Source organism: Symphalangus syndactylus, chromosome 15 (genome assembly GCF_028878055.3).
Source record: "Symphalangus syndactylus isolate Jambi chromosome 15, NHGRI_mSymSyn1-v2.1_pri, whole genome shotgun sequence".
In the NCBI taxonomy this organism is placed as follows: domain Eukaryota; kingdom Metazoa; phylum Chordata; class Mammalia; order Primates; family Hylobatidae; genus Symphalangus; species Symphalangus syndactylus.
In genome coordinates, this window is record NC_072437.2 from 90649085 (window position 1) to 90671724 (window position 22640).

At 34.8% G+C, this 22640-nt stretch overlaps 1 protein-coding gene across 8 annotated transcripts in view; it reads left to right on the forward strand.

The window, feature by feature from the left end:
- Positions 1 to 22640, forward strand: part of NUP58 (nucleoporin 58) — a 48232-nt gene that overhangs the window by 24519 nt on the left and 1073 nt on the right. For 2 of the 8 annotated variants that reach the window (XM_055244099.2, XM_055244100.2), the window contains 6 exons: positions 980 to 1098; positions 1497 to 1579; positions 5437 to 5638; positions 11018 to 11116; positions 12710 to 12805; positions 14051 to 16497. In XM_055244099.2, coding sequence (XP_055100074.1) covers positions 980 to 1098; positions 1497 to 1579; positions 5437 to 5638; positions 11018 to 11116; positions 12710 to 12805; positions 14051 to 14220 — 769 coding nt within the window. In that variant the 3' untranslated portion in view covers positions 14221 to 16497. Of the gene's footprint in view, positions 1 to 979; positions 1099 to 1496; positions 1580 to 5436; positions 5639 to 6065; positions 10423 to 11017; positions 11117 to 12709; positions 12806 to 14050; positions 16498 to 22640 lie in introns of those variants that run through there. The other 6 variants (XM_055244102.2, XM_063619246.1, XM_055244103.2 and 3 more) reach the window with 4 other exon arrangements.

Genomic DNA, 22640 nt, shown 5'->3' on the forward strand with positions numbered 1-22640 from the left:
CTAAAAATTCCTGTATGCCTTTCATTCCAATTTCCTACATACTAACATTTTTACCATATTTTTGTTCCTCACATTCTATATGTATGTATACATTTCTCCCCCAAACAGTTTGGGTTATTTGCAGAGATAATGTTCACTATGCTAAAGTACTTCAGTGGGTATTTCTTAAAAATAAGGATATTCTCATACTTAACAGTTCTCAAATTCAGGAAATTCATAATGCCCATGATATTCGTCTTACTCAGATTGGCATTGGATGTGCTTCCTCACTGGACTTCCTCTACTATTTTATCCCTCTGTCTTGTACTTAATACTGCCATCAGAACTAATTTTGCAAAATGCATTCATGGTTGCCCATTTTTTACTGAAAAACATTCAGATTCATTTGTATACTATTCAAGATACTTTCTTTTTTTTAATCTATCTAGCATTCGCTGTGAGTAAATTTATTAGAAAAGTAGCAATAATTACATGTGCTTTCTGTAGTATACTATGGTGTTCTCAGATTATAAATTTCATTGATAACTATAAATTCTTAATTCTGAAATCTGGTTGGTAGACGTTTCTACTTTATTTTAAATTTATTTTAACCTTACAGAAAACTTCCAAAATAGTAGTACAGAGAATTTATTTATATCACTTCCTTTACTTCCCCTAATGTTAACTTATAACTATAGTATAATTACCAAGAACAGGTAACTAAAATTGTTACAATATTATTAACTAAACTACTAAACTTACTGCAATTCAACCAGTTTTTCCACTAACGTGCTTCTGTTTCAGCATCCTATTTGGGATTCACAGTGCATTTGTAATTTCTCCTTAATCTCTTCTGGTCACAGTTATTCAGTCCTTCCTTTCCTTGGATAACCTTGATACTTTTGAAGACTATTAAATTATTGCAGAATATTCCTTAATTTGGATTTGTCACTCCAAATTAAAAAAACATTTGATCTGACTTTTTAAATGTTTTTTAAAGCTACTTCAGAATCTTGGTTCAGCAATTTGAGGTACAGCTTCAGCAGTACAGGCAGCAGATTGAAGAACTAGAAAACCATCTTGCCACTCAAGCAAATAATTCACATATAACCCCTCAAGGTAACATGCTTACTGTGGTAATTTTTTTTGAACTTTTGTTTGTAGGAGATAGATGTGGTTATATAATAGGTATTCTGGATAACTACTGGTAGCCCCTTTAAGAAAATTTCCTTAAAAGTCATTTACTACTCCTTTATTCCCTATAAATATAATATGCTTTATTATATGAATTGTTACTGTGGTAACAAGGGCAGAAATCTTAGGGCCTTCCCCCCAGATTTCTTTTGTAGACCTTCTCTCAGTCTGCTACTCTGTATGTTCTCTAGCCATGAGAACGTTGATAGAGTTTTTTCTCCTACACGTTAACTATGCCAAAAATTGGACTCAAATAGAAAAATAAAATGGATTGTGCTATATATATGTATATATTTGGGTGATAATGTAATTTTCTTTTATAGATTTGTCAATGGCTATGCAGAAAATTTATCAAACATTTGTAGCTTTAGCGGCACAACTTCAGTCTATTCATGAAAATGTAAAGGTAAGTTTTCATTGCCCATTTATCTACCTGGATATGTAGACCCAAGTATTTGTTTATCTGGGGACAAATGTGTCCCTGCCTGATACAGAAATAGCTAAAATTACATATAAGTGAAAAGATGAAAACTACTCTAATCCATAACATACCCAGACATAACGATTGATACCTGTTCTTTTAAAAAAGATCCAAGTACCCTGTACAGTCTGTTGTTATAACTTTTTTTAAGCAGTGCATTGTGAATAACTTTCTATGTTAATACATGTTTCTTGAATATCATTTTTAATAGTTAACGCAGGAGTTTGTTGTATGTTTGTACATTGTTTAACCCATTTTCTGTTGGATATTTAGGTGGTTTCTATTTCTTTACCACTATAAATAGCACTGTAGAAAATAGGCATTCTTAGCCGGGCACGGTGGCTCACACCTGTAATCCCAGCACTTTGGGAGGCCGAGGCAGGCGAATCACAAGGTCAGGAGTTCGAGACTAGCCTGGCCAATATGGTGAAACCCCGTCTCTACTAAAAATACAAAAATTAGCCGGGTGTGGTGGCGGGCACTTGTAGTCCCAGCTACCTGGGAGGCTGAGGCAGGAGAATTGCTTGAACCCAGGAGGTGGAGGTTGCAGTGAGCTGAGATCACACCACTGCACTCCAGCCTGGGCAACAGAGCAAGATTCCGTCTCAAAAAAAAACCAAAAAAACAAAAGGAAAAATAAGCATTCTTAGTAGCAAATGATTTTGAACTACCTTAATTTTATCTTGTGTTTTAAGTGTTTATTGGCCACTGCATTAAAAACCTGCTTACAACATTTCTCCCTTCTAAACACAGGGAACTGTTTTGTGTTTATTAAATAATGTAAATAAAATGATATATCACTGAATATTTAGACTGACTCTCGCTTTTTTTTTTTTTTTTTTTTTTTTTTTTTTTTTTTGTTGACAGACTCTTGCTCTGTTGCCCAGGCTGGAGTTCAGTGGCATGATCTTGGTTCACTGCAACCTCCACCTCCTGGGTTCAAGTGATTCTCATGCCTCAGTCTCCTGAGTAGCTGGGACTACAGGCACGTGTCACTACGCCTGGCTAATTTTTTGTATTTTTGTAGAGACAGGGTTTTGCCATGTTGCACAGGCTGGTCTCGGCCTACTAAATTCAGGCAATCCTCCCTCCTCGGCCTCCCAAAGTGCTAGGATTTACAGGCATGAGCCACTGCACCCAGCCTGAATATTTTGACTCTCATATAATAACGTTAGTTTTAAAAATGTATTTAAGTGAAATGTTCAAGGTAAGTACATCTTTTCTAACTGAGCAAATGTAACTAAACTCTTTAATCTTAGAGTGTATGTGGTCCAAAATACCTTTAAAATTCAAGCGGCAGAACCTGAGTCTAGATAAATTATCAACTGTGTAGAAGAGAGTTTAATTGGAATTATCAACATTTTCATTTTTATTTTGATCTCATGCATAGTAACAGAATTTTTTTAAGTTAACCATTTAAATTACACCATTTTTGAAATGGTAGTGCACTTTAGACCTTTTGCTTTAGTAGATTTAAAACTGTAACCCAAATCTTTAAATTTAGTTCTAAAGGAGGAATTTTATCAGATTTAAAAAAAGTTTTATTAGTCTATAATAAATGTTACTTTAATTTTTTAATAAAATTAATATATGACACTTGGAAGTCTGTTGCGCAGAATTTTTTTCCTTGATTTTTATTATGAAATCTTTCAAATATACACAAAAGTAGGCTATCATTATAATGAATGCCCAGGTATGACTACCTAACTTCAACCATTATCAAAACCCTGCTGAACTTGTTTTATCAATGCTCCACAGAAGATGCTTTTTTCCCCCCGGAAGTATTTCAGAGCAAATGCCAGGTGTAAATGTACATTTTTTTTAACAGCACTTTCTCCTCTCTGGTTTGGAAAATATAAAACAGTGAGATCAAGACCACATAAAACTGCCCTAGATCACTTCAGATAAACGTAGACGTGAAATTTTAACCTACTCTTTAAGCAACCCAAGAACAAAAGGATATTCCCAAGAACCAAAGATTATTTTATAATCAAATTTGGTATGTTGCCGTTACTTTTAGCTTATTTAGTGAGCAAACTAAGCTCTAGGTTTCTTTATTTCTTGTAGAACTCTCACAAGACATTTTTTTGTTCGTTTTGTTTTTCATTAGGTAATCTGTTGAAACAGGCGTTAGCTATCTTATCCAGCCAGGCCTCAGGAACATTAACATATTTGGAAGTTTTAGCAATTTGTTTTATAAATCATGGCTGATGTCAAGGTTTTTGTTTGTTTTATTATTTTCTTTTGTTTTGTTTTGTTTTGTTGAGACAGGGGCTTGCTCTGTTGACCATGCTAGAGTGCAGTGGCGTAATCATGACTCATTGCAGTCTCAATCTCCTGGGCCCAAGTGATCCTCCCGCCTCAGCCTCAGCCTCTTGAGTAGCTAGGACTACAGACATGCACCACCACACCTAGCTATTTTTTTAACTTTTTGTAGAGAGGGGGACTTGCTGTGTTGCCCAGGCTGATCTTAACTCCTGGCTTCAAGGAGTCCTCCTGCCTAGACCTCCCAAAGGGCTGGGATTATAGGTGGGAGCCACTGCAGCCAGCCTGTTTCTTTTAACTAATGGTCTTAAGTTTCTAAAGGGTATCATTATTTTCCATTATCTGAAGTAGAACTAAAATTTATGGGATACTGATGCTTGCCCAGGAAAAGGAAGGGTGTGGATTTGCAAGAGATCGGTAGTGCTTGTTTTTCTTACATCATATATCTTGATTCTGGCTTTGTATCTTCCCCAATATCCAGTTCTTGGCAGGCCCCCTTTTTTAATACATCATAAATGTAGCAAAGATTGGAATTGGAACATCAAACACTGACATCCACACAAAAAGGGCGATGATAGCTTTTAAATACTGTAAACAACAGTAAGATTTTTAAGTGCTGTACTTGTTATGATCAGAACCTAATGTTTACTAATTTCCGCTAAGAAATGTAAGAAATATGAAAAATCTGTGTCTCTTCAAAAAGTGGTTAAAAACCTATCTAAATTAGGCTAAATCTTCAATGAAAGCATAAAATAATTTTAAGTGAAACAGAATTGTTGCTGTTAATGGCCTTAATCAAGGCAGATGCTGCATTGGGTAAAAGCAGCTCACTTTATGAACTTGGGAATTTTTCTTACTCTGGAGTTATAAACTCACTTTTTTTTTTTGAGGCGGGTGGTTGGGTTCATAACTTTAACATGAATCAAGTCTCATTGTACAATGGTCAAATAATAGCAATAAAGTAGAAGCCCTCATCATACCCTCCAAGCACTGCTGAGGTGCAACACCTTATTTTAGCATGTGTTACCCAGGCCTTCTAAAAAATGTATTTGAAAGTATATATATTTAGTGCTGACTTTTTTTTTCTTCTTTTTTTTAAACTGTTTTAATCAAAAGGCTGTGAAAAGGTTGGACATTTGAGGGGAAAGTTTCTTGAAAAACTGGAATATTTATTTTTAAATTCTTTTCATCCATCCATCTGCACATTGATGGAGTATTTAAATATTACTCTGTCTAAAAGCTTAGCTGATTTATTTTAAACAAGGCCTCACAAAGACAATATTTTAGGAAGCATATTGTAAAGATAGGGAGTAAACTATTCAAGGGAGCAGTAGAACTCTTGAACTCATCACTTCCTACACCAAAGTGCATTATTAGCACTCTAATTTGCAGTTTGGATTGAATGTATAATATTGGGAGTGTCTTTGGTAACTTATGGTTATATTAATCCACGTATTACCATAGTCAATGTGGAACTTCATTTAGCCATTTTGTTTGTTTATTTTTTATTCTTTTAGGTTCTGAAAGAACAGTACCTTGGCTACAGGAAAATGTTCTTGGGAGATGCTGTTGATGTGTTTGAAACAAGGCGAGCAGAAGCCAAGAAGTGGCAGAACACACCCAGAGTTACTACTGGACCCACCCCTTTCAGCACCATGCCAAACGCAGCAGCCGTTGCCATGGCTGCAACACTTACACAGCAGCAACAGCCTGCTACAGGTCTGAACGCATTCAAGTTATAGCTTCTTACTGTTCCAATGCAGAACATTTATGTGCGTTTTTATAAGTCTTCCATTTGTGTGAGCACTGAAGAAATTTCTATGAGTAGCTGTTCCAATACAATCTAAAATTGTGATGGACACAATTATAAACATACCTGATAAAAAAGGCAGGGTAGTCTTAGCAATAATTATACATCAATTAGATATTGAATATTGTGAATCTACTTAATGTTATTTGCTGTATTGCTATAAATGCCCTTTAGAACATGGTGTTTCACTAGTGAATTACATTTAAGAATAACATTAGATTCTGAAATCATGATTGTACCATTTATTGTTTTAAAGTCAGAGATCATCCATCCATTCGTTGAATTTTTCATATATGATACTGATAGATGGTGCATTCTCATTTTCCTCATACATAGTGATTACAAAGTACCCACATTCAGGATGAAGTATGCTTTTATTGACTGAAGGTATGTTGAAGATCAGTAGGCTCGTTTGTATGTATGTTGACTGTAAACAGAATACAAGCCCTCTAAACCAAATTTTGAAGAAGATACATGCTAGAATTATACCTCTTCAAGGTGAACAGAACAGCAAGAGCAGGAAAAAGATGTTTTGAGATGTGGATTGCACATTAAGGAGCAACTGGGAAGTTGAACAGATGAAAATAATTGATGACATGGAAAGCATATTATTTTATTCCTTGGTTTAGTTACACTTCTAATTAGAGAAACATTTTCTGTGGTCATTCTACAGTGTTTTATTTGGTCCTGTGTCTTTCGGAGGTTAATAATTATCTTAATCCTGCATCCTTTTTGTCCTGTTTAAAGCTTGACATGGAAAAATAGTCTTAACTGATACTGATTTTTTTATTTTAATCATTCATAAATTTCTTAGTAATGCTTATTATTCGATAGCATGTGTCTTTCTGAGAGTTCCATATAGTCCAGTAGTACATTATAATGCAAAAAAAAATTAATACATATTTAGATTGCATTCAAGCTACCTATACTAGGGAAGCATTCTCTGGTTTTCACTATTGGCAGTTTAAAAAATTGTTCTTCACATTTGGAGATGACAGAATTGACTTGCCATAAGTAAAGGGTTGATAATAGATTTATGCCAAATCCTCCATATCCCGTGGCTGGACCCGTGTGAATAGTGGCTTGCATGAGCACTGTCTGGTAGCTCTCTAGCTGGCTGGAGTGTAGGATTGCATTTTCAAGTTATGGAGGGAAAAAGTCATTATGGGATTGATTCCTTTGAGGATTGATATTTCTTCTTAAAAGGAATCAATCGCATAATTATGACCATCAGCTCTCATGATTACTTAACCAGTTAATCAAACCAACCATAGTACTAGTTTACTTTTTAGAGCCAGTATTAATCCTAAAGTAGATAAGTGTAGATTTGGTTAAGTGTTCTTTAAACATAGTGAATTTCCATTCTATTAAATAAAACTTGAGAAATATCAGTTATATAAAAAGTTATGTTGTAAGTGAATATATTCTATGATAAATACCTAAACTTGAAGCAAAACCTCCTGTCAAGGGTTTGTGTGTGTGTGTGTGTGTGTGTGTAACTTTCTTATCTATAGACTATTATTTTGAGAAATTCATAGGTTTTCACTCATACATTTTGAGCTCGTGGACTTACGGAGATGTGTGTTCATTCTCTAAATGAGTGCCTACTATGTGCTGGGCTCGAGGAATACAAAGGTAGACAATATAAATTTGGTCTTTGCCCTCTGTGGTGGTTGAGAATATTAGCTTAATCTGGAGTATTCTTGAGGAGCCTTTTGCTCATAGACTTTAATTTTGTCTGTGACTTTTGCCAGACTTTGGGGAAATTGACTGCCTTCACTCTTCCCTGAAACTTTGAAGTCCACATAAGGGCTTTCTAATCAGATGGCAGAAATTATAATTTATTAACCTAAACAACCTTACAGTGTTTTCACTTTGAATTGTATGAATTCTTAGAACTGAGAAGCTAAACAACAGTGATAACAATTTTACATTATCTTTTCTTTCTCCTTTTGTTTCTCTAAAGGTCTCCCAGGCCTTCCCAGTCAAGATTTTCGTTATTTTAGTCATGTCACCATGATGTGAGATTTATGAGCTCTGTTAGATACATTTAGAAATGTCCCTATTTATTGAATGGTGTTTTGTACCCCGTAAATTATCCCTTATGCCCTGTGACTTCTGTGAAATCTTTGTTTTTAAGTGCCAGTAACAAATTTTAGACCATCTAGATGAAGGTAGAGAGAGCTTATGCATTGTTTTTATACATCACTGTTGATCTATACAAGATTTGAGTTATCAGAAGGGTTTTGCTTTTATTTGCATATAAAATTTTTATTAACATGAATATGGGCACAGAGCAAATAGTTTCTTAGACTGCTGCCTTCTGAAGGTGGCTTCTGTATCTTTCTCAGAGGAGGAGGAATAGACTTAAACGACTTCTTTGTCCTTCTTCAATTTTTTTTAATGAAAAAATATACTAGGGTTTAGGCATGTGTGATTTACAGTTATTTGTTCTGAAGGCTGCAGAGAATTGAAAATCCAGCAGGCTATTTGTGTATGAAATCATGAGCATCAATACGTGGATAACGTAGTTTCATGTTGGCAGAACTTGACACTTGTCTATAAGTGCTTCCCAAGCCTCCTGAAAAACTGAAGACATTTACATTAGGCTTTTCAGTATAATTTTAATTTAGGATAGGTTTTTTAGCAATGTACCTGGGATTGAGTTTTGCTATTGTGTTTTGACACTTTTAAGAGTTCTTGATGTTTACATAATAAGACTTTCTTATGTGACTTAGCTGCTGTTTTAAGGAGAGCCAAGACGTTTTGTTAGGAATTCCTACTTTTTAGCTTAGTGTAGGTTTGGACATTTAAGGTGTAGTGTTAAATAGGAAACATTAAGTATTTCATCTTAGTTTCTTGTGGTTTTGTGATTTTGTTGTATTTAATAACCAAAGGAACATTCCCCATTAAATCAGTAAGAGTAAAATTTTTCAAACTGGGGAAAACGCATTTTAGGTTTTTTAAAGAAAAATTATTTTAAAATGTGACTTAGAAATAACCATACTAATTACATTAGGCATTTGGGGTGATCATGGAAAATTATAAAATATTTTTAGCACTTTAGTCCTTTTTCTGTTAATGCAGTTTTACTTTTAAGAAAGTAGAATTTATTCTGGAAAATATAAATTACAGTGCTAAACCTGGTTTTGTTGTGTGTGAATATATTCTATGGTAACTTTTGTAAAATGTTACTCTACATGAAGATTTCACTTTGGTCAGTCATTGGTATATATCACTACAAACTTAATTTTATTTATGGAAATAAGAACCTCTCATTGAATGACTATTCAAATTTCAAAGCAGACTTCTTGAATTGTTTACGTAACTTTTGCCTGAAGGATTTAGACTGCTTTCTAATAGTGAAACTAATATATATGGTGGCCAGAGTGTAATATATGCTAATACTTTGGCATGGGAGATATTTATCATGAGTTTTTACTATTAAAAAATGTTATACATTTGCCTACGAGTTTTATAAATGATGTTGCCTTCAGAATTTGTGTGAAGGTTCAAAACTAAAAATATGTATCTGATGTGCAATGGAAAGTCTTGTCATCATTAGATATGAGTTCTTGATTATATTCTTGAATATTGATGATTAGAAAAACCTTATGTTCTGTTGCTCTTAACAACAGACCCACACACAACAAAAAGCATGCTATTTGAGTAACTCTTATGACTTACAAGGCTGAGGGCTGTGGTGTGCATTATTCTTTAGGGTCTTCCACCAGCAGTGCCTCCTATTAACCTGTGACACACAAGTCTCTCGATGTTAAAGAAACTGGACATGTGTTTTTTATGTTTTTTGTTAGGAATCAGAAAGTATAATAATATGCTTGGTTTCTTTTTCCTATAGTAACATTTTACAAAAGAGCTGCTAGGCAGGTATTTTATTCTCAAATTGATCTCAAACTGGATGTAAAATTTTAAATTATTTTTTTAATAGTAGTATAAGAATTCTGGCTGCTATTAGTTATTGTTTATTTTCTGGGTAGAAGCTATTTGAAAAGTCCAGTTTCTGTCCCAGTGTAGCGAAATGTAGTTCCTCGGTTGTTTTTCTTTAAATGCTTTATAATTTTACACTACCTTTTCAATATACAAACCTCATTCTTCATTGGATAACTTGAAGGCTTTGATTTCTTTAAAAATTTAAATTTTAGTGTGTATATTACTTTGACAGTTCCCTCATCTTTGAGATGCACTGATCACTGTGCTTGAAAAAGACAATACTGAAGATTGTACTATGAAGTTTATTGAATAATTTTCATAAATTATTTATCCAAATGAGAGATTTTTAGATTTTTGTATTCTGCTTAGTTTAAAAAAAAAAAAAAAGTAGTTTAAAAGAGAGGCTAGTAAGTTTGATGCTATTCTTGCCAAACAAACTCAGCCAAAATCTTTAAAGTAACAAGTGGGAAAAGGATGACTAATCGTTCTGCTTCTGAGTACATTTTCCAAAACGTTGGAAAGAAACTTCTGAATTGAAATCTTGAATGTATTGAATCTGTCAAGGTACACAGCGGTGCCTTTGTAAATGTTCATTACTTTATTTAATCAGGTGATAAGTGGTGTAATGTAGCAGAGCTTAAGAATAGAACTCAATTATCACTTTTTGTGAACAAGTTGGAATTGTCATGTTACTGTGTAATTGATTTGCTTTACAATGAACAATAAATTTAATAAAATAAAACATTGTCTTGTTTTTTATCTACTTATTGTATATCATTTATATTTCATATGAGAAATCATGCCTAGTTTTTTGGGTACTTACTCTTATGAAATAACATGATAGTTTTGCCATGTTAGTGTCAGTCTCTCTTGATCAGTTGAGACTTGACTCTAACACTAAGGAGCTTGATTAAAAAAAGTAAAAACCGCTTACTGATTATACCAACTAGTTTTACCAGAAAACAAGTGAGGAGATCTAAAATAATTCTAGAAGTAAATCTAAAGGAACGATAATTTATGATACATTAAAGATTTCAAATTATTTAGTAGATTAAACTAACATTTATCTTTCATTGTGGTAAGCCTCTTTTAATTGTCTAGTTCTGAACAGGTTAATTTTTTTAAAATCTTTTTTTAATTTTTAGATAGATAAATCAGTTTGGATAGATAAGTTAGACTGGAGAGACATCCTGAAAACTAAGTTTTAACAAATGGAATCAGTTAAAAGTAATCACTGTTCATTTAAAAAATAATTTCATAAAGAATATTTAATCTTGAAAGAGTAAGGCAAATTTGTTTTTTTTTCCCCCCCATTTTTTTTTTTTTTTTTATACCAGGGCCACAGCCATCTCTGGGAGTTAGTTTTGGAACGCCATTCGGCTCAGGTATTGGCACTGGCTTGCAATCAAGTGGCTTAGGTTCTTCAAACCTTGGAGGTACACTTTAACTTTTCTAATATTTCATTGAACTATTATATATTTGAATTGATACTAGCCTGTAAAAAAAAAATTTCTAAGAGAATCTGCTGCTATTTTGGAAGTTAAGGTTCCATCTGGCAAAAACGATTCTCAAACATAATTATTGCTTTCTAATATTAGATTTAGAACTTAAAGAATCCTTCCATCTTCTGTGAATAGCAAATATAAAGTATTAAAATTAAGTGGTAGGCATGTTCATGTTTTCAAAGCAATATGCTGACACATGAACTTGAGAATTCTTTAGTTTTAATCATCTTAATTAAAAATCTTAAAATTAATAGTCTTAGTTTGGAGTCTGAACTACTTCTGGATGATATACATTCTCTTAATCAGTATCTTCTTTTTTCTGAAAATTAGTACTTAGGGAAATTATTATGAATTGAACAGCTCAACTCATGTCCATTTCTAAGCACATTTGGCAAATTTGCCTATATACATACTTGTTTACATAAGCAATTAAGCTTATTTTAATACTTTCATAAGTTTAGTAAGGTAAGTCCTCTGCAAAAACATAATGCTAAATACAAATGCATTCACAATTCTTTGATATGGATAACTGAAAGTTGGTTATGTTTTCACAGGCACATTATAATGTAATGAGTAAGTTGCCCTTATTTCCACTAAAATATAAGATGGGAGACCTATAAGCTATTACGGTTGTTTAATATAGACTGTTCTAAATTAGGAATTATTAGAATCATGGCAGATAGCATAATTCCTATAATCTATAATTAATTTGCCATCACATTTCTTACTGTTACAGGCAATGATACTGTCACACTCAGTATTTTAGATAAGCTATTGCAAAGTAACCGAAAAAGAATTTGAACTTTATTTATAGAGCACCTGTCTCTTAGGAGAGTGGAAACTAGTCTTCAAGTACTTAGAATGTCATGACCTTTGTGTGATGAAAAATACTTCTTTTTTCAAATGATGAAGATAGTATTATTAAGAGAAAAACCATGATCTTCTCACCACCAATTTTTCACTGTTAAACTGGCTGGTAGTATGGCAGGAATCTACTGTTGCTGAGTAGATTTAAAGTGCTTGATTATGTAGTTATGCAGAGTTTTTCAGCGGTTCAGATTCTTAGTTAAAAATGCTTTGGGAAAGAGCAGAGTAAAATAACCTTGTAGTATTTAGTGTTTACATTGTAGTGCATGTCATGCTTATTAATGTATTTAGTCCTTTTTTTGTGAAATGAAATACCCCTGAAGTGGAAATGTTTATAACTGACTAAAATTATACTTGAATGATGGGTAAAATTTTCTAGCACATTTAAAAGAGAAAATACTAATTTCTTTTTTATGGCCTTGTTCTTTAAAAATTGATGGGCCACAAACAGTCTGAATAGATACAAACGTTTTATTTCGGAATTAGTCTAGTTCTTCTAAAAGTCTCATGCAAAGGAGTAAGCAGATTTCCTTAATAAGGCCATGTTTTTCAGCACTGTATCTATTAGACCTCTGATGATTTTCGGTTGTACTTGTCCGTATCCTTTAACCTGTGTTTTATGTGCCATTGTATATTTTTCTATTACCCTTCCACTAGGATTTGGAACTAGCTCTGGTTTTGGATGCAGCACCACAGGGGCCTCCACATTTGGATTTGGAACAACAAATAAACCCTCAGGAAGTCTTAGTGCAGGTTTGTGTGTTTCTGCCTGGATTTCAGGCAAATTTAAAGGTGTAAATTATTTAATTTAAAAGTATGTGTTGTTATTTCCAGTAACCCGAAAAGTTCCCTCCCTGATTCAGTTTTTACTCCCTGATTGAAGTGTGCAAGCCTAACTAATCATTTTACTTATCTCTTTCATAAACTAAAGGGCAGGTTTGTAAAATACTTCTAACAAGACTTCTTAGTTTGATTTAATAATTAATTACATCTTCTAACTCAGTAGAGATTCATTTGAACTCTAGTGACTAACTTCATGGTTAAATAATTTTCTTCATTATTGCAAAAGGAACCCATCATTGTGAAAGTTTAAGTTTTTTGTCATAATTCATCCTGGAGAATGATTTCTTTTCCAGGGTCCCTCTGGTTTTAAGAATACCACAGTCTTACAAATGATTATTAATTTAGTTTCTTGTTCATTTTTGAAATAGGTATAATTTTTTGACTCTTATGAAAAATTCCAAATTTCATCTACTTTTGCATTTACTCTATATTGGTAAATATGGCTTGTTTTAATGTGCAGTGCCTAGGGACAAATACCATATCTAATATAATGACATAATACTGTGAAAGATGTGTTTAAATTTAGAGAATTTGAAGGAAGTTCCACTTAATATAAGTAGCATTTAAAATCAGTTCCAGTGGAGGAAGATAATAATAGGATTCCATGTTATCAGGATTATAATTGAAATATTGTATTAGTTAACTAGGCAGTAGTAGTACTAGATCTTAATTTTGCAAAAGCTCTTATAAAATCAAAACAGTAAGTACTGCTCTTCTGTTTGTTCATTGTCTTGAACATTGTGGGTTGAAGCTTTCATGGAGGACTTGGGATTGCAAGGGTAGGTCCAGATATGTGAATGTCCCTCTTCTACGTGTTGATAAAATGTTTTTGGTGGGTCTAAGGAGGAAGGCACCTTGACATATTTAATTAACAGGAAAGTTTCTGGCAACTTGAAGTTTCTATAGGTTTTAGTAATTTGTGCTGAGGTTTCTCTTTTGGCCTGCATCACTAAACTCTCTTTCAGGATGCCACTTAGTTGTTAGCTAAATTATTTTCCTGTTAAAATTTCATGTTAGAAATTTAGGGCTTTAATATATTTGCTATTCTTACAGATTATGTATTCTTTTAGATAGAAATTTACTGCTCTTCCCTGTTTTTATATTTGTTTTTGGAATTCAACTTCTGATATGAATATTTTTTTCCCTAAACATAAGGCTTTGGCAGCTCAAGTACATCTGGGTTTAACTTCAGCAATCCTGGCATCACGGCATCAGCTGGTTTGACTTTTGGGGTGTCCAATCCTGCCTCTGCAGGTTTTGGAACAGGAGGACAACTCCTTCAGTTGAAGAAACCTCCAGCTGGAAACAAAAGAGGAAAAAGATAAACATGGGTTGATGTGTTGAGAGAATCCTTAGCAGCACCGTTCATTCTATGAGTCTATTTTTCTAATGATGCAGTAATTAAATTGCATCCCAGGAGATTTATAAAGTTTTGATATTTTTCCCTACTCTGGAATTTGAACTTTCTTCGTGTTTGCCATACTGAACATCTTTTTTCTTGTGAATTTAAAGTCCAGTTGTGTTTTCTTTTTAATTTGATTCTCAGTGTAAGAAATGTTCTGATTACATCACTGATTGATAATGGTTAGAAGCCATTAACCTAAAACTTACTATTTAACCTAGCGTTTTTGTTGATGAGGTTTACATTATGTGAATACATGCACATTTGTTTCTTATACAGGTGGTGTGAACTCTAGGGCCTATACTAGAATCAATTTGTTCCTTGATAAAGGCCTTTTGAATTATACTGCAGGGCATCTTGTGAATATGTATGTAAATATATACAGAATAATACACACAGTTGTGTGTGCATATAAAATACATATTTATGCCAGGCGTGGTGGCTCACGCCTGTAATCCCAGCACTTTGGGAGGCCGAAGCAGGCGGATCACCTGAGGTCAGGAGTTCGAGACCAGCCTGACTAACATGGTGAAACCCCATCTCTACGAAAAATAAAAAAATTAGCTGGGCATAGTGACGGGTGCCTATAATCCCAGCTACTCGGGAGGCTGAGGCACAAGAATCGCTTGAAGCCGGGAGGTGGAGGTTGCACTGAGCTGAGATCGCACCACTGCACTCCAGCCTGGGCAACAAGAGCAAAACTCCGTCTCAAAAAAGATGAAAATAAAATAAAATATATATTTACAGGCCTACAACTTTTGCCTCAGACTGTTCCCCTTTTCTAAAGGTATTCAAGTTTTCACCTTTTAAGCGTCATATCCTCAGTGCTTGTAGAATGATGAGCTAGAGGTACCAGGTCATTGCAGTTGTTTGCTTAAAGACTTATTGAAATGGTTACTGGCGTAAATACTTGGCCAACTCAACTTTATTGCCCCTGATCTTTTCCATTTTTGTTTCCACCTTAACCTATAGCAGCTCCTCCAAATGAGGAATGCTGTAAGACTCATCAAACAGATTTTAACCATTTTATTATCCTGTGTGTCCTTATATTGCTTCTGTGAGATGTTTTTTTCTTATCTGAGATGAACTTTCAGGAGCCTATTTGAACTCCAGACTGGTGTTCTGGGGCAAAGAGCTATTAGCCAAACTGATTCTATGCAGGTGAAGGATGCACTAAAGTTCTCACTTTAGTGAGAACTTTTCTAGCTATTCCAATACAGAGTTCTTTCTTATAGGGCTATCAATAATGACACCAAATGGAGTGGCTTCTCAGCCTCTTAATGTCTTAAGTAAGTGCTTAATTTGGAATAGAGAAACCAGTATATTTTAAAAAAGAAAAATATTCTTTGTAGCAACTGTAAATTCTCCCATTATAACAGTGAACAGAGCTCCAGCTAATAACGCATAGGCATGTCAGGTTGCATCTGTATATTTGACTACATTAGTATTAGTAACATCAGGTGGATATAAAAGAAAACCCTTGGAAAGAGAACTGCCTTAGCCATGATTTCATTGGTAGACCTATTTATGATTCAATTACAGTTTTCAGATAGGATGTGAACATGGAATTTCACTGAAAATAGTTTAATTTTTTATATAAAAGGTTTTGTATATAATGTGTGTCAGTGACTATTTTCAAAATCATTTTCATCAAGACACCTTTTTTCTAAAATAGGCATTGCATACACATGCACACGTACGTGCGCACGCACACATATTTTTTGTATAATGTTGGGTTTGATTATAAAAATGTTGTCAAATCTGTTTTATTTATCTGCATATAGCAGTGGTTGGCTTTTTTGAATTGAAATTTTTGCGCATTGATGCATTGAAATAAGGAAAATTATTTATCTCTGAGCACTAAACTTATTTTTGCGTATTTCTGAAATACTGCAGTCCCCAGATCCAGATCATGGGAAGTTAGGGAAAATGTGTGATTTTGTGTTTTGAATTACTGTCAGAATTACATACACAATTACAACAAACTTTTTTTAGAAGACATTTCATTGTACTGCAAAAATCTGAATATATTTCTTGTTTTTTTCTTTATATATTTTGCATTTTAATATGTTGAGCCACTGGAAATTTGTAACAGATTAATTTGTTATAGGAGTTTAAATGTGTTGTCGTTGTCTCCATTGTCTTTGTCCAGAGCCTATTATTATGGAAACAATAAAATTTATTGTGTCAGTTGCTTTGATTCTTTGTAGGTGTCAGTAGCTGTTCTTAATATGTAATTTTCTTATTATTGCTCTTTTAGTCTCTGGTTGGGTTTTAGTGTATTCCTTCATTGCTCTTTTTTAAACAGAAGAGTGAACATAAGATAGTAAATTATTTCTCACTTGCTTTTGTCTTCTCAAAATGACAAAAACAGTGAACATTTTTATTTATAAAGAAGAATATTGAGTAAAAAGGAAAAATCCCCTTGAACTTTTGGGCTCTAATTCCCTTCCATTTCCTACTGTGCACTCTAATGGTTTGATATGTATCCTTGTAGACCCTTTTAAATATGTCTTAAAAGAATATATAAATGTTACTTCTCTTTTTCTTTTATATTCTCTCTGATTTTTTATCACATTTTATTCTCTTGGATCCCTCTTTTTACTTTTTTAACAAATAGGTTAAAAAGTCTGTGTTCTTGACTTGTTCTTTTTCCCTTCTATTGGTCTATCATCAGCATCTTTCTGTGTCTATATAGATTTACTTTTTACATACTGTCCCATAGAATGGGTGTGCAATGATCTGTTCCAACTATTCTGTTTTGTGTTTTTTTTAGGAAATGTAATTCTTTAAAAAAATTTTTTTATTTCCATAGGTTATTGGTGAACAGGTGGTATCTGGTTGCATGAGTAAGTTCTTTAGTGGTGATTTGTGAGATTTTGGTGCACCCATCACCTGAGCAGTATGCACTGAACCCAGTTTGTAACCTTTTATCCCTCACCCTCTTCCCACCCCTTCCTCTCTTAAGTTCCCATAGTCCATTGTATCATTCTTAATGCCTTTGTATCCTCATAGCTTAGCTCCCACTTAGAGAACATAGGATGTTTGATTTTCCATTCCTGAGTTTCTTCTCTTAGAGTAATTGTCTCCAATCCCATCCACGCTGCAAATGCCATTAATTCATTCCTTTTTTTTTTTGAGATGGAGTTTCACTCTTGTCACCCAGGCTGATGCCATCTTGGCTCACTGCAGCCTCTGCCTCCTGGGTTCAAGCAGTTCTCCCTCAGCCTCCCGAGTAGCTGGGATTGCAGGCATGATTACGCCTGGCTAATTTTTGTATTTTTAGTAGAGATGGGGTTTTACCATGTTGGCCAGCCTGGTCTCAAACTCCTGACCTCAGGTGATCTGCTGCCTCAGCCTCCCAAAGTGCTGAGATTACAGGTGTGAGCGACCATGCCCAGCCAATTCCTTCATTCCTTTTTAGTGGCTGTGTAGTATTCTGTACACACACACACACACACACACACCCCACACCAACTATTCTCTGTTATGGATGGTTAGGTTCATTTGACTATTTCAGTTTCTTTGGGGTTGATTCTGAAAATAAATTGCTGAAAAGTCATATAAATTGTGTGTTTTAATGTCACATTGCTTTCCCAAAATGCTGTACAAATATATACTCCTACCAGCATGTATATCCATTTCCTAGTATTCTTTGTGATCCTAGTTAATTGTAATCCTAATTATAAGTCTGTGAGGTCAAACTTTTTAATATGTATCAGTTATTTGTATATTAGTGTAATTGCTTATTATATCCTTTGACAATTTTTATACTAAATTAGGGTTTTTTCTTAATGATTTGTAGAACCTCTGTAGATAACAGGTATTAATATTTTTCCTGAGAGATATGTCTAGTCAGCTGTGTTCAGAATCCTGCCTTGACCATGTGTGATCTTAAGCAAGTTATGTAACTTTTCTAGACTTCAGCTTTATCCTCTAGAAAATGAGGATAATATACATGGGTGGTTATATTAATAATATAATCTAAGGCATTTGGATAGTGTAACCCCTGACACTTGAGAAGCGTTAGGTCTTCCTGCACCAGTACCCCACTGCCTTAATCATTGTAGCCAGATGCTTTATTTGTATACCTGATATGAAGTTGCTTTATCTTAGCCTTTTTGTTTTTGTGTGGGGAGGCTATTCTAGGACACTTAGTCTTTAAGATGAACTTTAGTCTATTTTGTTTTATTGAGTTTGATTTTTCTTTAAAAAATTCTGAGATTTTTATTGGATTTACACAAAATATGTCCTGGGGGAAATTGACAACAATAAGCACAGCATGATATATGCATCTGTTGGGTCTTTTGTTCTTTTAGCAAAGTTTTTGTTAGATTCTTGTTTGATTATTTTTACTAACCATCTTGATTTGAATTCTGAGTGCAAATTTTTATCCTGTAGTAGGTATGAGGTCATTTACATTATTACAACCAGTTAATTTACCTGTCCTTTCTGATGATAATATAGTAAATCTGAGTTAATGTCCTACCTTTTCTGTGAATAAGGCTGACTTTGCCACACTTTTTTGAAGCACACACCAAGACAGGCTTATTCAGTCACAGGATTCTGGGCTTTGCTAACATGAGCCGGTGTCCTGGGAAGTCTGAGTTGGCATACCTAACTTAAATCTCATGCACAAAGTCCTCTTTGCCTCTTACATCACATCCCCATTTATTGGGTGCATAGTCTGTCCTGGGTACCACTCGGCATTTTATGTACTTGACCATGTTTAGTCTGAATATTACCGTGTAAAGCAGAAATACCCAATTTATAGATGAAGGAACTGAGGCTAAGGTTAAGCAACTTACTTGAGGTCGCATAGCTAAGTCATAGGGCTGGGTTTTAAACCCAGATCTGTTTAATTCCAAAGCACAATATTTTACTGCTTGTCTCTGATCCAGGAATAGCGTGCTGATTTTCATGACTAACTGAAAGGCACTGAAGGTAATGTGATTACACAGTTCATATGGGGGAAACTACAAGTATGTAATAGACTAGATCAGGGCAAAGTAAGGTGAGTACCTAGGTCTATGTGATTTAAAAGGAGAGGGAATAATATCTGTGGTGTAAAGAGCATTATGAAGAAACAAGAGCTGGACTTGTGCAGTCCATCTTTGACCTTTTCCTGCTGGTTCCCTATGAAGAGGTTTGTGGAGAAAAGCATCATCCCAGCAACCGGGTGATGGGGGCGGTGGGGGGGGTCTGTCCACCTTGGAAAAGGTAAGCAGAGCAATTTTGACTATTTGAATTTTAGGAGTTGTCAAAGAGAAGTTTAACAAGAAAACCTTTCCTGGAAGGCTTGTATGACTCCCCTGTGACTCAAAAGAGCACCACATGCTCAGACCAAGTGAGACTTGCTGGTACAGATAAACTTCAACTGGCCCTTTAAAAAGCTCAAGAGAACCAGGGAGACAGGCAAGAATGAGAGGCCGCAACATACATAGGAGAGAGTAGGGATTAATGGAAAAATTGATTGTGGCCCAGAATGGTTTTTGCCTTTTTCCCATTCATTCAGTAGAATGCATTTGTTTTTTCTACCTAGTCTATTTGTCAGCTAATAGAAACAAAAAACCTACCAGGCTCACAAAGATTTCATTGCTGACAAGTGTGCTGCAGAATTAACTTGGGGAGAGCTCCTTTCTTGTCATCACCACCCCTCTTTTAATCCCCGGGGAGGCAAGTCAGTTTAATTCAGTAAACATTCCTTAATAATTTGTGTGATCCACTGCTGGAAATTTAGGAATATAAATATGGGTAGGATATTGTCTGTACTCAATAGCTAACAGTGCTAAGCAGAGGCCAGGATCTACTCTTATGAGCTGCCATACGTTAACTCATTTAGTCCTCAATCGTGTGAGCTGGGTACTGTTGTTCCTTTTTTTCACAGGTGAGAAAACAGGCACAGTTGTTAAATAATAGTCACCACTGAACTAGCAAGTGAATGGGCCAGAATTCAAACCCAGGCAGTCTATGTAGAGTCTGTGTAAGCTTTTAACTTTACATAAATTAATGATATAAAGTGGGCTTTCTTAAGTTATAAGGATACAAGAAGGCCAGGCACGGTGCTCACGCCTGTAATCCCAGCACTTTGGGAGGCTGAGGTGGGCAGATCACCTGAGGTCAGGAGTTCAAGACCAACCTGACCAACATGGAAAAACCCTGTCTCTACTAAAAATACAAAAATTAGCCGGGCGTGGTGGCCATGCCTATAATCTCAGCTACTTGGGAAGCTGAGGCAGGGGAATCGCTTGAACCCAGGAGGCGGAGGTTGCAATGAGCAGAGATCGCGCCATTGCACTCCAGCCTGGGCAACGAGATCACAACTCCATCTCAAAAAAAAAAGATACAAGAAAAATTCTGGAGTATATGAGGAGATTAATTTGGCCTGAGGGAATCAAGAAAATAGGTGGCTTTGAGGAATAAATATGAATATGGTTTATATTTTATGAAGTATTTACAAGTTTAAAGAACCATGTATTTAAAATGTTAAATTTGAACAACATAAAGGGGTTCAAAATAAAAAGCAACTAATACTTCACCCTCCAGAGGAGGTTTGTATCCCTTATCTCAAATGCTTGGGACAAGAAGTATTTCAGATTTTAGAATATTTTCATACACGTAATGACATCTTGGGGATGGGACCCAAGTTTAAACATTAAATTCATTTATGTTTTTTATACACATAGCTTGGGGGTAATATTATACAATATTTTAAATAATTTTTTGTATGAAATATAGTATTGACTGACCCTTCACATGAGGTCAGATGTGGAATTTTCCATTTGTGGCTTCATGTTGGCACTCAAGTTTCAGATTTTGGAGCATTTCAAGTTAGGGATTCTCAACCTATATTTGCATTCCAGCTTATGGGAAGAAGGAATGAGTGAAGAGAATACCTTTCCTTTCAGGAGTATGAGCCAGCAGTTGCACACTTCGCTCATACCACATTGGCCAGCACCTAGTCACATAGGTGCAAGTAGGTCTGGGGAATGTCTTTTGCTAGGTGTCCCGCACTCAGCTAAAACCAGCACTGGTAAGGAAGAAGGGGAGAATTTACCTAGGGTACAATAAGTAAATCTCCACAGGCTGCTGGGCCTCGGCTTGCCTCCTGAGCAGGGTTATAACCTCTATGTCTTTGTTAGCAACCACAAGTCTCAGTGCTCCATTGTTCTCACACTTTCGCTTCATTTTTGGCTTCCAAGGATTTACTTTTTGGCTAATTCAGCTATGCATTTAAAAGATGTTTTTAAAAACTGCCCTCATTATTTTCAGGTGTTTTGTAGTGGGGCTGTGTTTTAGGAGTCTACTCCACATACAGCTAACAGAAGGCCATATGGAGCTTGTTTTTGTAGATGTTTTTATAGGTGCATTAATAAAAATTCTTTCAAATCATTGTTTACATCTTCTCTATTAGCCAAACAAAGATTGATCTAAAGAATAATACTCTTGTTTTAGCAACTTAGCCAAAAACAATAATGTGCTGAGCATTTACTCCTTCTGGTGTCAAGAATTTCTCCTTCTCTATACCGTGTTTTACTTGCAGTTGGTTTAGAACGAGAAATTCTTCCTTTTTAAATCCTGATAATAAACATATTTTGTGGACATCTATTATAATCCAACAAGGGAGTGTCTGGCAAGTTGTTCTCCCTTGGTTGAGAAGCAGTGCAGTCTGCACTGTCCACAGTGGTAACTACTGGCCGTGTCTGGTGGGCGTGATTGAGGAACTGAACTTTTAACTTTAATTTTTATCAATTTAAATTTAAAAACTGACACACCATTCAAATATTGGGCAACATTTAAGTGTGTTTGGAAAAACTTGAGTATATGAGTCTACATTGTCAATTGTAAAATTTATAAAATCTAAATGCAAATTAAGTTTCAAAGGAAATTTAGCATTCAAATTGAAAATATTTAGGTATAAAATTCACACTGGATTTTGAAGACAGTATGAAAAATGCAAAATATTTTGGTAATGATTTTGTATTGATGACATGTCGAAATATATTAGGTATATTTCAAAATGTTTCCTTGTTTTAATGTGGTTAGTATAAAATGTATTATTATTAGTATTTTGAGACAGGAGGGTCTTGTTACATTGCCCAGGCTGGTCTTGAACTCCTGGGATAAGTAATCTTTCCACCTTAGGCTCCCAAGTAGCTAGGGTTACAGGCACACACCATCACACCTGGCTAGTATAAAATTTAAAGTTATATATGTGGCTTGTATTATATTTCTGTTAGACTATGCTGCTTTAGATGGTGCAGACCATGGTTCTGGGACCAAATATGGCTTATATGTCTAAAAGAGAAATAAATTACAGATAATTTAATTTGCTTCTTTTTG